Source organism: Leptonotus elevatus, chromosome 3 (assembly GCF_054856555.1).
Source record: "Leptonotus elevatus isolate MCC_2025b chromosome 3, RoL_Lele_1.0, whole genome shotgun sequence".
In the NCBI taxonomy this organism is placed as follows: domain Eukaryota; kingdom Metazoa; phylum Chordata; class Actinopteri; order Syngnathiformes; family Syngnathidae; genus Leptonotus; species Leptonotus elevatus.
The window spans coordinates 13,426,038-13,442,347 of NC_141241.1; the positions used below are offsets into that span (position 1 = coordinate 13,426,038).

At 41.6% G+C, this 16,310-nt stretch overlaps 3 protein-coding genes across 4 annotated transcripts; 2 read left to right on the forward strand and 1 right to left on the reverse strand.

The window, feature by feature from the left end:
• Window positions 1-63: 63 nt before the first annotated feature.
• Window positions 64-3,899, reverse strand: tbp (TATA box binding protein). The gene is made up of 9 exons (XM_086070825.1): window positions 3,753-3,899; window positions 3,224-3,449; window positions 2,386-2,548; window positions 2,087-2,261; window positions 1,925-2,012; window positions 1,648-1,739; window positions 1,404-1,571; window positions 1,213-1,307; window positions 64-935 (listed from the first exon to the last, which is right to left on the reverse strand). Exons 2-9 carry the CDS (start codon window positions 3,272-3,274, stop codon window positions 856-858), a joined length of 912 nt encoding a protein of 303 aa, XP_085926951.1. The 5' UTR covers window positions 3,275-3,449; window positions 3,753-3,899; the 3' UTR covers window positions 64-855.
• Window positions 3,870-5,795, forward strand: psmc3 (proteasome 26S subunit, ATPase 3). Its single transcript, XM_086070822.1, has 2 exons — window positions 3,870-4,852; window positions 5,349-5,795. The coding sequence occupies exons 1-2, from the start codon at window positions 3,908-3,910 to the stop codon at window positions 5,685-5,687; spliced, it is 1,284 nt and encodes a 427-aa protein (XP_085926948.1). The 5' UTR covers window positions 3,870-3,907; the 3' UTR covers window positions 5,688-5,795.
• Window positions 5,796-6,640: 845 nt separating this feature from the next.
• On the forward strand, window positions 6,641-15,768 carry ddx21 (DEAD (Asp-Glu-Ala-Asp) box helicase 21). Of its 2 annotated transcripts, none has more exons than XM_086071655.1 (16): window positions 6,641-6,784; window positions 7,557-7,778; window positions 7,868-8,011; window positions 8,191-8,266; window positions 8,938-9,116; window positions 9,221-9,338; window positions 9,755-9,943; window positions 10,326-10,471; window positions 10,725-10,874; window positions 11,322-11,483; window positions 11,575-11,694; window positions 11,820-11,893; window positions 13,070-13,229; window positions 13,387-13,521; window positions 13,630-13,674; window positions 14,857-15,768. In XM_086071655.1, the coding sequence occupies exons 1-16, from the start codon at window positions 6,704-6,706 to the stop codon at window positions 15,127-15,129; spliced, it is 2,274 nt and encodes a 757-aa protein (XP_085927781.1). In that variant the 5' UTR covers window positions 6,641-6,703; the 3' UTR covers window positions 15,130-15,768. The 2 variants fall into 2 exon arrangements, with proteins under 2 accessions (XP_085927781.1, XP_085927782.1); XM_086071656.1 differs by having other exon boundaries at window positions 7,868-8,002.
• The last annotated feature ends 542 nt before the right edge of the window (window positions 15,769-16,310 follow it).

Below are 16,310 nucleotides of genomic sequence, written 5' to 3' on the forward strand. Positions count from 1 at the left end.
AATAAAGCAAATTGTCCATCTGATGCGTTCATTTAAAATGTAAAAAGGAAGCTTTCACAAGAGTCATTATGTACAGATTTATTGTACATAGGCAGATTTCAATGCTGCATTTTTATATCAAATAACGTATTTAACTTTTGGAAACGCGTTAAGAGCAAATTGGTAATGTTAAACTAAAAAGTAGCTGCTGTCATTTTAAGAGTGGGTGCTCATGTCAAGTGCAGGCACACTATTCGAAGTATAATATAAATGAAGCGTTTGAGAGGCTGACAAACGATGCAACGGGTGATTTTCGAGTAGTCACTTAGCCTACAGGTCAACTGAAAACATTCCTAGACATCACCAGAAGATCACCCAAAAGAATGCTAACAGTTCATTTAAATTGTAACTTGTCAATGTTGGGTTTAAATAATATTTTGATACAGAAACCATGGAGAATGATTTGATACGTGTTTTCCACAGTAACACACAAATCCAGCATCTGCCAGCTACTACATATGAAACATAACTGAAACATAAAAAAAAATAAAGTAAAGTACTTCAACTGTATAACTGAACAAAATGATTTAAAACAAAAATGCAATGTATAAAACTCTTTAAAACCGCTTGAAGACAATTAAAAGAAAAACAGTCAACATTTTCTTTCACACTTATGTACAAGGGTTTGAAAACAGGTGTGGACACAAAAATAATCTAGTGGAAATGATTGTAAGAACATCTTTGTCAATAGAATTACCAATAATAATAAAAAATAAAAAAAGAGCCACACCTGCACAACGGCCCAAACTGCAGTTCACTGGTAAAAGGTTATGTCAGAAAACTTTTTTTTTTCAAGTCATGTTGGGTAAGAAGAGTCTACGTCGTCTTGCGGAAACCTTTCAGGATGGGGTAGATGTTCTCAAACGCTTCATAGATTTCACCTCTCACCTTTGCACCTTGACGCATATGCAGAAGAAACAATTTGATGGAATGCAACGTTTGAATCTCTACTTAAATGACTGATGAGAACAGTGAAACATGTTGACCATTAGTGATGCATCGAATATTCGTCAACTGAAAAATTTCGGCTGAAAATGGCAAAAATGTGCATTGTCGGCATTTCGGTTTTTGGCCCAGCAGGTCTAATTTTCGGTCAAAAAATTTCATTTTGGCGCATCCCTATTGACAATCTCTTTAAACTACATATTTCTCAATCCCCAGAGGAGATCTTACCTGTTAATACCACCTTCCCGGAAACAAAGATGAGCAAGACGATTCTGGGTTTGATCATTCTATATATCAACCCTGGAAACAACTCAGGTTCATAGCTGCAAGAAAATAAAACAACTAAGTTTGAATAAAAATAAGGTTCAAGAGAAATGAAATGTCACTAAAAATATGAAACAATGAACACGTAAACGCACCTGCTGAACTGTTGATGCGTGAGTACCAAGCCTTCCAGACGAATAGGGAACTTCACGTCGCAGCTGCCCACCATATTCTGAATCTTGAAGTCCAGAAACTTGGCAGGAAAACCGAGCTTTTGCACCACACGAGCATATTTCCTAGCCGCTAACCGCGACTGCTCCTCACTGGGAATACAATAGAAGATTCCATGTGAGATTCACATTAAGGTATATGAGATATATGAACTGAATCTCTTCTTACCTCTTTGCTCCTGTGCAGACCATCTTCCCAGAGCTAAAAATAAGAGCTGTGGTGCGGGGTTCTCGTATTCTCATGATGACTGCAGCAAAACGCTAAAGCAGAGCAACCAATATAACAATGTTGACAAAAGGGGTATTATAAATAATATAGACATTTATATACATAAACATTTATATTTGGTGGTATGCCGTGAGATTTTTCCTAATGTAAAATATGCCAGGCTCAGTAGAGGTTGAAAAGCACTGCTCGACAACACTAACGTTGAAGTGAGATTTACCTTGGGGTTGTACTCTGCATTCCTGGCTCTCAGTGCAATGGTCTTCAAATCCAGTTTACAGCCAAGGTTGACTGTTGACACAATGTTTCTGGCGGTGACAAAAAAAAAAAATGGTTGAGGAAGACAAAATAGTTGGTCGTAGATTTTGCGACGGAAACATACTGTAGCTGTGGCAAAATTCCAGAGCTCTCCGAGGCTGGTGTGGCCGGTGTGATGGGGGTCATGGGGGTCAGTGGGTTGTACAGCGGCGTGTTCCCTGGAAGCGCTGTGGTCGTTGAACCTGTGACTGCCTGGGAATGGAAGAGCTGAGGAGTCTGCCCCGACGTTCCAGGAAGGCCTGGAAAAGTTTGTCCTCTCAGCATTATGAACTTCTTTAACCACAGGCAGGGAAAACATTTATATTCTTCATGTTCAAATACACATCTCCAAGAGGACGCAAAAAAAGATCATGTGGCATTTACCCGCGCTGGCCTGCTGTGCTTGTTGCGCCTGTTGCTGCTGCTGCTGTCGCTGGTGTTCCTCCAGTATAGATAAAGTGTTTGTGTTCTGAACAGGTTGAGGTGTCAGACCTGAGCCATATGGCATCATGGGACTGAAGATGGGCATTCCTGGTGTCATGGCGCCCTGCAAAATCATTACATAAATACATGAAAAATAGGACAGCACAAATACGCCAGTTAAAATATTTATCACTAACATAATGCCACATGGGAGAGAGTATACATTCCTTAGTCTTGATAGAGTATACAATATCATTATTGTACTCTTTGCGTGTTCAATAAATTGAATGGTGAGATTCTGGTGAAGAAGTCCCTTTGCAAAGGTATAATTATTCAGAAGCCTCTGATCACACAAATGAAGACACCCAAGCAGTGATCTGTTCAAAAGTGTCTCTCCTCCTCCAGCACACAGCACATTTATTGAAAGTCAGTGAATACAAGAAAATCCCTCTCCCCTCCCTTCAGCAAGTTCCCATAGGTACAAATCAGATTAGACTTGAACAGTAGTAAATTAGCCTGTCCTTGGACTCTCTTCGACCGGACAGAGACTGGTACCAACTATACTCCCTTTAGATAATATAGAAAAGAAACCTGTTACCTTCCTCTTTCCCAGGCAAGAGAACAAAGGACTATAGATTGGCTTAACATATGAATTAACTGTTGTCTTATATTTATATCTTTATAACTAATATCCAAAACGGTTAAAATATAAATCGAAACTGAAAAACAATGTTAATAATATAACAGTCTCTACGTCATGAGAAAGTAACATTGAAATGTTTGCTGGAAATGATGTTACCTGAGGGGAGGCCAACCCCTGAAAGGCTGGTATGCTGTTGTTCTGATCCATCCTCTTCACGTTATCACCCCAGAACAGAAACGCACACACCGGCTCGGTCGCTTGTGTTGCAAACGCTCAACAGTTGCGTGCCCTGTCCAGTGGCTTGATCAGCAGGAAAAACACTTTTCTGGGTCAAGTTGGCCAAGAGGACTTTTTCTTAGCTCTTGTCTATGACAGTTTGACCCTGCGTGAAAATGTTTCATAGGACCAATTACAACCAGTGGCGGGAAGTAACACTGAGCAACTATATCGTTACTGTACTTACGTAGATTATTCAATTTACTTGAGTATTTATTTTTGACGACGTTTTACTGTTACTCCCTACGTTTGAAAATGGATATCTATACTTTCTACACAGGTGGCGGCGGCTACCCGAGGAGCTACTGTTAGCAACGAGAGCTAACGCCATTCACTACATTAAACGTGAAGCAGCCGCAACCCACAGAAAACGAACATATGCCTTAACATGCAACGCCTGCCAACTTACGCGGAATCGACACACAAACGTCTTCAGCTTGCAGTTGGTGTCATCTTCACCGTAGCTCCCCACAGTTCATACGTTAACTCCAGTGATGCTACGAATTCCGGAAGAGCAAACTTTATCTTCCGGTGTCAGAGCAAGTCGCGGCAGACAGAAACAAGATGGCGTCGCTGAGTGACAAATCAGTTTGGGACGAAGTGGAAGATGGAATCGGCGAAGAAGTGTTAAAAATGTCAACGGATGAAATAGTTCAGCGAACTCGACTCCTCGACAGCGAGATTAAGATAATGAAGAGCGAAGTTCTGAGGGTGACCCACGAACTGCAAGCTATGAAAGATAAAATTAAGGAAAACACGGAAAAGATAAAGGTGAACAAAACCCTGCCGTATCTGGTGTCGAACGTGATCGAGCTGCTTGATGTGGACCCCAACGATCAAGAGGAAGACGGGGCAAATGTCGACCTGGATTCCCAGAGAAAGGGAAAATGCGCTGTCATCAAGACGTCCACCCGGCAGACTTACTTTCTGCCGGTGATTGGGCTGGTGGACGCCGAGAAGCTGAAGCCCGGAGACCTGGTGGGTGTCAACAAAGACTCCTACTTGATCCTGGAGACCTTACCCACCGAGTATGACTCCAGAGTCAAGGCTATGGAGGTTGACGAGCGCCCCACAGAGCAGTACAGCGACATCGGAGGGTTGGACAAGCAGATCCAGGAGCTGGTAGAGGCGATCGTTCTACCCATGAACCACAAGGAAAAGTTTGAAAACCTGGGTATCCAACCACCCAAAGGAGTCCTGATGTATGGACCACCAGGAACGGGGAAGACCCTCCTAGCTAGGGCTTGTGCGGCTCAGACCAAAGCAACCTTTCTGAAGTTGGCTGGCCCACAGCTGGTGCAGATGTTCATTGGAGATGGAGCCAAGTTGGTGAGGGACGCCTTCGCCCTGGCCAAGGAGAAGGCCCCGTCCATCATCTTCATCGATGAGCTGGATGCTATTGGTACCAAGAGATTTGATAGTGAGAAGGCGGGAGACAGGGAGGTGCAGAGGACCATGCTGGAGCTTCTCAATCAGCTGGATGGATTCCAACCCAACATGCAAGTCAAGGTAATGCTTCTCAGAACAGCAAATCACACTGCAAGACATTACATTAGGGTTCGCTAACTTTCTGAAACTGAGAGCTATTTTTTTTTTTTTGTTAGTGATCACGGTGAAAGGCTCACAGTTTGGATACATTAATCTGAAATAATCAATTTGTTCAAATTACCTTTGTCATTAATTAAGTTGATATTCATCTAAGACACTGTTCATAGTTTTTTTTATGGTCCAATTAAATGTTCTCATTTTTTTATAGATTAAAAAAGCCAGGCATTTAAACAGGGATGTGTATATTTTTTTTATATCCACTGCACATTTGGCCAAGATTCTCCGTATAGTTTCTTGGATGAATTACTGTATTAATTTTATATTTAGAATGGGAGTAATGCACACTACATCTAAATATTAAAACACATATCAGCTTGAATGCCCTGAAAGCATGTAACCGTAGATGTGTATTATGTTGACAGGGCGAATAATTACATCATCTTGTCCACCTTTGCAGGTGATTGCCGCTACCAACAGAGTAGACATCTTGGACCCGGCGCTGCTGCGTTCAGGCCGTCTGGACAGGAAGATCGAGTTCCCCATGCCAAACGAGGAGGCCAGAGCCCGAATCATGCAGATTCACTCCCGCAAGATGAACGTCAGTCCCGACGTCAACTACGAAGAGCTGGCGCGTTGCACCGACGACTTCAACGGGGCCCAGTGCAAAGCCGTGTGTGTGGAGGCGGGTATGATTGCGTTGCGGCGTGGAGCCACAGAGCTGAACCACGAGGATTACATGGAGGGAATCCTGGAGGTGCAAGCCAAGAAGAAGGCCAACTTGCAGTACTACGCTTAAGGACACTGTGGGTTCATGCTTGTGAGGGAATCGGGTTTGAAAAAATTTGACATTCTCTACACTTGTTACAGCAGATTTACATTGAGCTAATAAAGACATGAAAACAAACCATTTGGTTTCTTTTATAGTGTACTATTCCAATTGTGAAACAAGTACTGCATTCACATACTTAAATTTCCCTCTATGGAAGTACTTTCACAAATAAAAGTAAATCTGAACTGTATACATAAATGGTAGTGTAAAACATTCAGTGTGGCCACATAATGTGCATTTAATTGGAGTGTGCATGAGTATTGCCATCCTTAATGTCCACTAAAAAAAAACTAGATTGGAATAATACACGTTTTTACATCAGCCAAGCATTTTATGTGGCTAGTGCTCAAAGTCTGAAATCTAGAGATGTCACCTAATAATGTTTCCCCAACGAGATGCTTTATCAGGCCTTAATTTTCATCTTCAGTAAGTGAAAAGCGTGAAATAAAAATATAAATTGTCGTTTTTTTGTGTTTATTACAGTGAACTATTTCAGTTACTGTCGTATCGATCTGGGGGGGAAATGGAATGAAGTTATGGGGGGCCAAAAAGGTTGGAAGCCCCTTTTAAGGCCCCCCACCCCTGGTCAAAGCATACATTTTAATGTCACTTTTTTCCACCATCAATAAAATATGTAATTCTGTAAGGACACCCCTTTTCATGAAAAATAAGATGGCCCCGATTTAGGTGTGAATCGTGATGAACCTGACTGCCATGTCATTATCATAAATATGTAATACAGTATTGAGCCTATATTTAAAAATCCATAAAAATATTTTAGAAGTAATTATAGTGTATGTGAAATATACAATTATTTAGTAAAATATGTACAATATCACTGTACAGTAAACTGGCCAATCTATCACGTCTATTTCTATGCTCGGCTGTCTTCTGATGCGCGCGCACCATGTGCGTTCTTTTCCATCCGCGTGGCCGCGAGATCGCCTGTGTGTCTACAAAGAAGGATTCCATCCAAGAGAAAAATGCCCTCTAAAAGCACCGTTAAAGTTGCCAAAGCCATGGAGGAAGAGATTGACACCGCCGCGGATCTTAAGGTGTCAAAGGTGAGTACAATGTACCTAGGACTGCCTTTTAAATCCAAATAGCTCGCGAAGTGCATCGTGCTTACGACTGCTTCCATACTTGACAACATGTGGCACGGTGTGCTACATCGAATTGTGGATTAGCAGATTGTCAAAATGTGACACACTTGTCGAAATAACGCTTTGTATAAATTAGCTATCTGACGAAATTTTATGAATATTGCGTATGACAACAACAACAACAAAGTCAGAAACCGATAAATTTGGGTTGTACGTTAGCGTTATAGCCTAGCAATGTGATCACGTTGAAAGGCCACGCGAGTCAGCCCGGCTCTTTAACCACGTGGACACCGGAAGTTGAGTGCGGTAAGCAACAAACACAAGCACGAGAGGATCTACGTTTTCGTCGTTTTTGTGACATTGTTAGCAGTTACTTTTTTGTTGTTGTTGTTGTTTTGTGTTAAAATAGATAGTATGACACCATGTATTTGTATTTATTATTCCTGCATCCTTCTACCTAGGCGGTATGTTGCAACATCTGCTCTAAAAGTCACCGAAGATTTGTAGACTCAGATGTACTTATCACATAAACCACAATTTTGTCGAAAAAAAACCCTACTAATTTGTATTTTATTGGCAGCCTCTCAATTTTTCTTTTCTTTTGGAGTCTATTATATATGAAATGAAATAACTCAATGTGTTTTGGCTTTGAAGTCGAGTCATAAAAGTGTCTCTGTAAAAAAACAACAATATAAAACTGCAACAACTCAAGTTTTCTTTCTTAAACATGAAGGTCAAATCTAAGGATGGCAAGAAACTAAAAAAGAAAATAAAGGAGGAAGAAGATGAGCCGGACTGTGAATGTCCTGTACCAAAAAAGAAAAAGAAAAAAGACAAGCTGGCAGAGCACCAAGTCAAGATAGAAGAGGAAGTCACAGACCTAAACGGCAACACTGATATTTCTGAGCCACCAAAGAAGAAGAAGAAAAAGAGTACAGAAGCAGTCAAGGATGAGGTTAGTACTGTAGTCTTTTTACAATGCTACTAGTACTAACCAAACTACAGTATAATCATGTCTGAATATGTTTCCCCTCTTGGGTTTAGGTGAAAAAGAAGCAAACAAAAGCAATTGTTAAAGCTGAAATTAATGGACATTCCATACCAGACACACCAGCTCCAACCCCCAACCAGACGCCATCTCAGTCAGATGACTCAACCAGCGAGAGTGAAAAAGAAACTGTAAGACTGGTAATTATATTAAACAATTGTATTTATAATTGTACTTATCATAATGTTGCAGTAGTCTCACAGCTTTTAGTTTCTCCCAATATGTAATTTAATTTCCGCATAATTTACCTTCACATATCTTTTTTTAGCTTTCATTTTTGAAAGCTTTCATGTTTGATTCACCGTTTCCAATTGCTTAGGAGGAAACACCTGAGCAGAAAGAAGGAGCATTTTCCAACTTCAGAATCTCTCAAGGCACCATTCAAAAACTAAAAGGTACTAATCAAGTTTCCGTCACAATCACACACTGCACTAAACTGCTATCAAAAGCTAATTTGAGTTGTTGCACAACTGAATGTCGCCATTATTTGAACTAGAATTAGCTATTTAATAAAAGACTCAAAGTCCAGTAAGCAAATATGGAATCCTGTACCTTGGTTAGCGGCAGGAGCAATTGATACCACTAGATGGTGGTACTCTGTTTACCATTGTGGTACATGGCTTAGAAACAAAACAAAAGTGATTTGATTCTATTGAGTTTCATTGGGTTACAGATTGATTCAGTGTTTTTTCTTAACCTCTACTACTTCTTAAACCTTATTTTGTATATATATCCCTACAGAAACTTTTACTTTCATAGTATTATATAACAAATGGAAGAGATCTATTTTATTATACAATGTTTGGTAACAATGATTTTTTAACATTATAAATAGCCATTCCATTTTGGACACAGACTGTATGGAAATGTCCCACCGGCGTTTACTCCCGCTACATGTGCCACATTGACAGGTGTGGCATTTAGATGCTTCGCCAGCATTTTTAATCTAAATATATAATGGCACAATACTGCTTATGTGTCTGTTATGATCACTTTATCGCTTTGTGATCTCTGCCTTCTCATATTCTTCTTGGCACTCACACTGTCACTTCCGTCGCTCTTTCAGCTCGAGGAGTCGCCTACCTGTTTGACATTCAGGCCCAGACGTTTGATCACGTATATGATGGGCATGACGTCCTTGCCCAAGCCCGCACGGGAACAGGAAAAACCTTCTCCTTTGCCATCCCACTGCTTGAGAAGCTCCAGTTGGATGGATTGGAGCGGCAGAGAGGCCGTCCCCCCAAGGTGTGCGCTCTAATTAAACCCACAATTTTGCTGTTGCCGTGTCCTCATTACCGACAGATCAGAACAGGTTCCAAGATTTTCTTTTTCTTTTCCACTATCTTCAGGTGTTAGTGTTGGCTCCCACTAGAGAGTTGGCTATCCAGGTCGCTAGGGACTTTAAAGATATCGCCAACAGAGTGAGCATCTTCTGTTTCTATGGAGGCAGCTCGTACCACCCACAGAGTAAGTCATCTGTAAACAAGCTTGCATTTACTATAAAGTAAGAAAAATTGGTGATAAAAGTAGTGTCTCAACAACTCCTCAAGTACCACTGACATTTATTGAAAAGCACAGCTAGTGCAGAAAAGGCTTCATTTGGATGAGCGTTACACTTTTATAGAGGCCCAAAGCTTGACTCTTGAATTTATGCTGACAAATGTGAAAATAATTCAAATGTTGTTTTGGGGCCTTTTCACACTCTTCAACAAAGTTTTGGAATGTCAAGTGTTGATGTACTTGTTCATTGACAAAATAAAGTACAAACACCAATAAAAATAATGCCTTCTTGGTGGAAGTAACAAATGTTTAAATGCCCATCTTCCCAATAACAATATCGTGTGTGTGTGTGTGTGTGTGTGTGTTTTTCTTCTTCCCAACAGTTGAGGCAATCCGCAATGGGATTGATATTTTGGTCGGAACTCCTGGTCGTATCAAAGACCTCATCCAGAATCATAAACTTGACCTCACCAAAGTGAAGCATGCAGTTCTGGATGAAGTGGACCAAATGCTGGACATGGGATTTGCTGAGCAAGTGGAAGAAATTCTAGCCGCATCCTATAATATGAAAGGTATTCATTTATTGTTTGATTTTCATGTATAGTGTTGAAATAAAAGTCTAAGCCACACTTAAAAATATTCAACCACAGGTTAAAAGTTAAACCGATCATCAATATTCAGAAAATTATGTTTTCATGCCTTTTTATGAATACAATATGGTTGGTCTACCTGCAATTCTTTACAACTTAAGATGATCGGTTAAACTGGTACCATAAACACGGCCTAACTAAAGGCTGCTTTAAAAGTAACTTTTAGACGTTGTAGTTTAAAAAACAAGTTTAACACTGAAAACTGAAATTTATAAACGATTTTACATGTCGAAGGTGAAATGGCGCGGCAAAACAATATTGACTTAACAACAGTGTGCCTACTTGTGTGTGCGTTCCACGCCAGATGGCGCCGCCAACCCCCAGACTCTTCTGTTTTCGGCCACCTGCCCCCCATGGGTCTACGATGTGGCCAAGAAATACATGAGGCCTGATTGCAAGCGTATTGACCTGATTGGAAAGAAAACTCAGAAAACTGCAACAACTGTGGAAGTAAGTGTGGTTGTGTGCAACTTCAAATGGTTAAAGGTGGACGTTAAAAAAAAAAGTGTTATGGCAAAGGGCTTGTCTTCGTTTGTGGTCTAAATAACACAAGGTCAGCAATATAAGCTGCATCCAAGCAGGCCTCTGCTATGGCAACTCATCAGCTAATGGAAACGAGTCTAGAAAAAAAAAATTGTCTTTAGTTTTGCCCATCCCTTCTCAGAGAAACAGTAACAGCATACGCATGTCCTCCACTATACAGCATCTGGCCATAGCATGCCACTGGTCTCAGCGTGCGGCGGTGTTAGGGGACGTGATTCAGGTGCACAGCGGCAGCAACGGCCGAACAATCGTCTTCTGTGAGACCAAGAAGGAGGCCAATGAACTTTCCATGAATACATCCATCAAACAGGTAAATCTCAACATGCAATACTTTTTCTTTCATTCTCTGCCAGTGTAAAATTTTCAAATGACCTCTTCTGCAACACTCCTAGAAAATCACAATGTCCCGTCACTGGTGAGGTATTTTCAAAACAGGCCCGTGGGCTACTCATGTGGTCTTTGGGGAGTTACCTGGTGGCCGCGGGCACCACATTGGTGAACCCTGGTCTAGAATATATTTCCTGTGGTAAACTGGTTCACTGTTCATTCATCATTTTGAGAGCTGTGCACCTCAGTTTCTAATTTGAGAGGAATTTGGTTCATGTAAAAACAGTCAGAAGCGGTCATGTATGAATCTATTCCATATAGTTCACGGGACAGCATTTAAAAAAAAAAAGAAGTTTGGGCCCTTGATTGAGTTGCTGATTGACTTTTTTCCCGCATTGTTTATTGTTGTGTGTGTATACTATCTCTCCAGAGTACCCAGTCCCTCCATGGCGACATTCCCCAGAAACAGAGGGAAATGACACTGAAAGGCTTCAGGAATGGATCCTTTGAGGTTTTGGTGGCAACCAACGTGGCAGCCCGTGGGTTAGATATCCCAGAAGTTGACCTTGTGGTTCAGTGTTCTCCACCCAAAGTGAGACATGCTTTCATGTTTACCTTTTAGGAGGCCACTGTCCTATACACATTTCATTGAAACTTGTCATCGCCCCATCTATGTTTGTTAGGATGTGGAATCGTACATTCATCGCTCAGGGAGAACTGGCAGAGCTGGACGGACAGGAATGTGCATCTGTTTCTACCAGAGGAGAGAGGAGGACCAGCTACGCCATGTGGAAACCAAAGCTGTACGTGCTCTCTGTTAAACCAAAAGTATATATATATATATATATATATATTTAAAAAAAAAACTTTTAGATAAGCAGCGATACAAATTTTCAAGCAAGAATGAATGTTTTTGGTTTCGATGCAGGGCATTTCGTTCAGACGAGTCGGCGTTCCCACTGCCAATGATATCATCAAGTCATCGAGCAAGGATGCTCTCAGGTGTGTTTGAGACATAATAGGAGTGAGTTTTTCCAATGGCGTACCCCACGATATATGGCACCACAATTAATTAATATTCATGGGGCTAGCGAGGGGGTTAAACTTGGTGGGCCAGTCATGTTAGACGCATGTAAACAGTCTACTCGCGAGATGTACACTGCGCTAAATCAACTCGTTCTGTCCGAGAATGATATCCCTAGTGCCAAATTTCACTGTTATGGACGTGGAAGAACATTCTAATGTTCAATTGAAGAGATGGCTTGAGTGTAGAGGGCTGAAAAAGACGGGGAAAAGAGCCAACATGTGGCATAGGTGGCAGTCGCGAGTAAAAAAAGGGACAAACTGCACAAAGATCCTTTGATTTAGAAAAGGCCCTACAGATAAATTGTCACAGCTGCACGAAAGGCAAAAAAACAGGCGGTAAGCAAGACCGGTCACACGAACAACAGTGGCAATGCCATTTTAGCATTTTTCCTCGTTATTCATTATTGTCGTCCGGCAGTCGGTGTAGTGCCAAACGGCAAAAAATAAAAGAAAAGACAATCGCTTACCTCTGGGGACCGCGGTGGCCACGTTTCCACCGCAGGAAGTTCGGGTATGGGGAGGGGGTAGGGACTTTCACAGGAACCGTCCTCTCAGCCGGCCCGCTTGTGGCTGTGTCCCTACTGCGGAGTACGACCCACTTCGCAACGTCGCGAGTTTCGATCGACACGTAAACGCCGTGCGGCGGTTTCTCCCGTGATGTCACCCAAGCATCGCGTGACGAAAATCACAACGAGGAAAGAGAAAAACTTTAGGTGGTTGCTGTTTTTCTCGCTTTTTATTTTTATGTACTTGCCGTGTATAGATGGTTTGAGTGAGAGGAGACGGCGTTTAGATGAAGAGTTTGAAAAGGCTGACTCGCAAGTCACGAGTTTCGATCGACACTTGGAGATAAACCAGACCAAAACAAGCACTTCTAGCATGGCTCGTTAATGAGCCTGCTTTTTTTTTTTACCCCCTTCCCCCGTTCAAGCTGCTGAAGTCGCGTGGTCTTGCGATCTAAAAATAGCATTCGTGCGGTACCCTATTATGGAGGCAAAAAACAGTTACTGTGTTGTGTGTCAAGTCTGTTAGACCACACCACTGCATCAATTCGAATTGTCTGATTTGAATAGATTTTTGTTTTTCATCCAGGTTCCTGGACTCTGTTCCAACGGCAGCTGTTGAATACTTCAGAGAGTCCGCCGTGAAGCTGATAGAAGAGAAAGGCGCAGTGGACGCGCTGGCTGCTGCCTTGGCACACATTTCCGGAGCGACGAGTCTGGAGCAGCGCTCACTGCTCACTTCTGATGCTGTAAGTTAAAATGGACAAACTGCACATGAATCTGCTCATGTCGCACTGCAGCCCTTGAATGCTCACGTAATATGTTTTTATTGTAACTAAATTGTGCATTTCAATCATCACTTGTTGTTTGGTTCACAATATATAATGTTTCTGTTTGTTTCAAAAGGGTTTCACCACCATGCAGTTGGTATGCTCTCAGGAGATGTTTAATATGGGTCTTGCCTGGAAAGGCATCAAGGAGCAGCTGGGAGAGAATGTTGAGAACCACATCTGTCAGATGACCTTCATCAAAGGGAAAATGGTACATATTTTTAAGTGCTTTGTCAACAGTACTTCAAGGCTACAAAAATGTAATGATCTTGCCCCCCCCCCCCCCCCAAATTATACTAACAAATGTGTTTTCCAATAGGGCGTCTGTTTTGATGTTCCAGTTGGCAAAGTCAAGGAGTTTCAGGTAAGAACATATATTCCTCTCTGTTTAACTTTATGCGGGATGAAATTAAGCTATTACTACTGTGTTCAAACAAAGAAAAATGTGTGACGAAGGTTTCAATGAGCCATTTTACATACAATTGCACAGGATGACAGGAAAAATCAAATGATGATGTCTAAGATTTTGCAAATTTTCCAGAGAAATATGAGCTTATATGGAAAATGTGAATAAATACAGGCCAGCCACAGTAAGTCCAGCAGCTGAAAACACTTACTCGGAAGGTACCGAAGTTAACGGAAAGACGTGTCAATGCGCAAACTTGCCCAGGGAACCCTGTTCCTTTAATTTTCCATGACTATGCAATATTTGCAATATTGGGTCTCTTCCTGTTTGCTTTGATTACTTTGGCAGCCCTTCTAGGCATCACACCAGCTTCAAGTTGTTAAATTAATCCTCAATTGCTCCAAGAACAAACGACTAGAAAATGACAGCGTCTTCATGAGTAATGATGAATAATCACTACTGTACTTTGACTTTGCTCGTGAGCATGTTTAAACTTTTTTATTTATTTTTAGATGCGTGCTGTTAACCGGCCTTTATTTTTTATTTTTTTCATCTTTGATATGTGATCAAGTTTTGGTCGCAGCTCACCCAATAAGCAGCAGTTGGGTAGAGGGTGAAAAATTATTGAGAAAAAGCCAAGTGCTTACTTCAAGCTAAGAATTGCCACTCCCACTTAAATGTTAAGTAAGCCTAAACATAAGACAACAAATAATTAAACATTTTATATTTCACCAAAGCCCCATTAAGTTTGCCGTTTAAGAGTCCACCCACTGGCCTAATGCAAAGAGAGCACACTGTATTTAACAGGCATATTCTTCATTTGTGTTATATTGCCCCCTGGTGGCCAAGGCATGCACACCAGAAGCAGAGCTATGGTCAATTGATGCTTAGTGTAATTATTACTGTATGTTTTCATAAAGTACAATGCCTTGGAGTGTAATTTTTCCATTTAAAAACAACCCTTCTTTTTTGGGGGTGGTGGTGTGTTGGGAACAGCTTGATGGCATTTCTATACTTAAGGGAAGAATGAATTAAACTTGAATTAAACTTGTAATTCGAGATACCAATATATGTTGTTTATTGTTTTAGTCATTGTATTCCTATGAGCACCTTTCATTACGCCTCTTGCTCGTTCACTAGGAGGGCTTCAAAGATGGTCGCCGATGGCAGCTGACTGTGGCCACTCAGCTCCCCGAACTGGAGCAGAAGCCGCACAATAACCACGGCGAGAGAGGAGGAGATAGAGGAGGAAGATTCCGAGGTGGACGGGGCCGGAGTTTTGGAGGAAGCGGTGGGCGCGGTGGTAGCGGTGGTAATGGGTTCCGTAGAAGTGGAGGCAATGGCAGAAGCAGCAGCGGCGGTTATGACAGGAACAGAGGTGGACAAAAACGCAGATTCAGCCTAGCGTTTTGATCACAGAACTGCCAACCTTTTGGACTTCTAGACTCTCGCCTTTGGACTGGGAGGGTTTTCTATTGGCTGACAGTTGGGAGCCATGGTTAAACTCCCCTTTATGATAACAGCAGTGTCAGGTATTCATAAAATATATTTAAAACTTATATTAAACAAAACAAAGGTTCTTCTGAAAATCAATGGCAAAACCTGTTTCCCGAGTGGCTATCTCCTAGGATCACATATTGGACCAACGGCAGTCATTTGTAAGAACGGACTTGGCTCCAACTCATCAACTGACACACTTAGCGTTCACTTCACAAATGAGTATATTACTGAAATCTGAAGTGGATGTTTGAGAAGGCAGGAGTGAGTATGTCACTGAGTGTTGCGTAACTTGTTTTTCTTTCTTTGCATTTGGGGATAAGTGGCGGCGAGAGGCTCACATGTGGGAGGTATCTTATTTGTGCCCCACCCTTTGAGAGAAATGTTTATGGTTGTCAACCTTTATAGTGGTGGAGTCACTTGTGCTGCCTTAACTCAGCTGAAACCTTCTCCCCAAAATATTGGATGATTGCTTTGCAATTGCCTCATTTTACTGCCCATGTTTGACTGCTACTCTTCTTTCAGTGAAGTGTGTTCATTAAAAAGGTCAACCCATGTTTGTGTATCTTCATTGTATTTAACATAACATTCTGTACAATAGACACACAATGATCACTGACATAACTGATAGGACTGAAATTGGACAATAACAAGTGAAGCCACATAATGGGGGAATGATCTTTGCACACGGATGACGCTGAAGCATTAGAGCAAGTCACTTTCCAAGTTGAAAAAAAAAAAGGGAGCCTATGCAGAAAAGCACACTACCCGTGAGACCAGAAGGAGGCGTTCTTATGCCGGCAATGAAATCTCAAGGCAATGGAAGACATTACATGTTGCCCAGTGACTTGATACACTGTGTGTCCTTAAGATTGCATGAAATTAATGGCATTTTTCTATTCCATTAATTTCTAGTTCCTGATTGTAAAACGGCCACTAGTGGGAGGCCGATGCTGGTATTGGCCATCATCACAAGTACCAATACCTTAAAGCACTGTTTCTCAGACCTGGTCCTCGGGTACCCGTATCCGTATAACATCGTTATCAGGCTTTATGCAGAGCTTACTGATTAGCTGATCGTTTGAAACACGTGTTGC

Bases quoted from the DNA above. Each gene is read 5' to 3' on its own strand.
- psmc3 (XM_086070822.1), top strand. From the start codon at position 3,908: ATGGCGTCGCTGAGTGACAAATCAGTTTGGGACGAAGTGGAAGATGGA. The intron at 4,853-5,348 runs GTAATGCTTCTC...CCACCTTTGCAG, and splicing joins AACCCAACATGCAAGTCAAG to GTGATTGCCGCTACCAACAG.
- ddx21 (XM_086071655.1), top strand. From the start codon at position 6,704: ATGCCCTCTAAAAGCACCGTTAAAGTTGCCAAAGCCATGGAGGAAGAG. The intron at 9,117-9,220 runs GTGTGCGCTCTA...CACTATCTTCAG, and splicing joins AGAGAGGCCGTCCCCCCAAG to GTGTTAGTGTTGGCTCCCAC. The intron at 13,230-13,386 runs GTAAGTTAAAAT...TTGTTTCAAAAG, and splicing joins CACTGCTCACTTCTGATGCT to GGTTTCACCACCATGCAGTT.
- tbp (XM_086070825.1), bottom strand. From the start codon at position 3,274: ATGGATCAGAACAACAGCATACCAGCCTTTCAGGGGTTGGCCTCCCCT. The intron at 1,572-1,647 runs GTAAGAAGAGAT...TTGTATTCCCAG, and splicing joins GTCTGCACAGGAGCAAAGAG to TGAGGAGCAGTCGCGGTTAG. The intron at 936-1,212 runs GTAAGATCTCCT...ATATGCGTCAAG, and splicing joins CGGGAAGGTGGTATTAACAG to GTGCAAAGGTGAGAGGTGAA.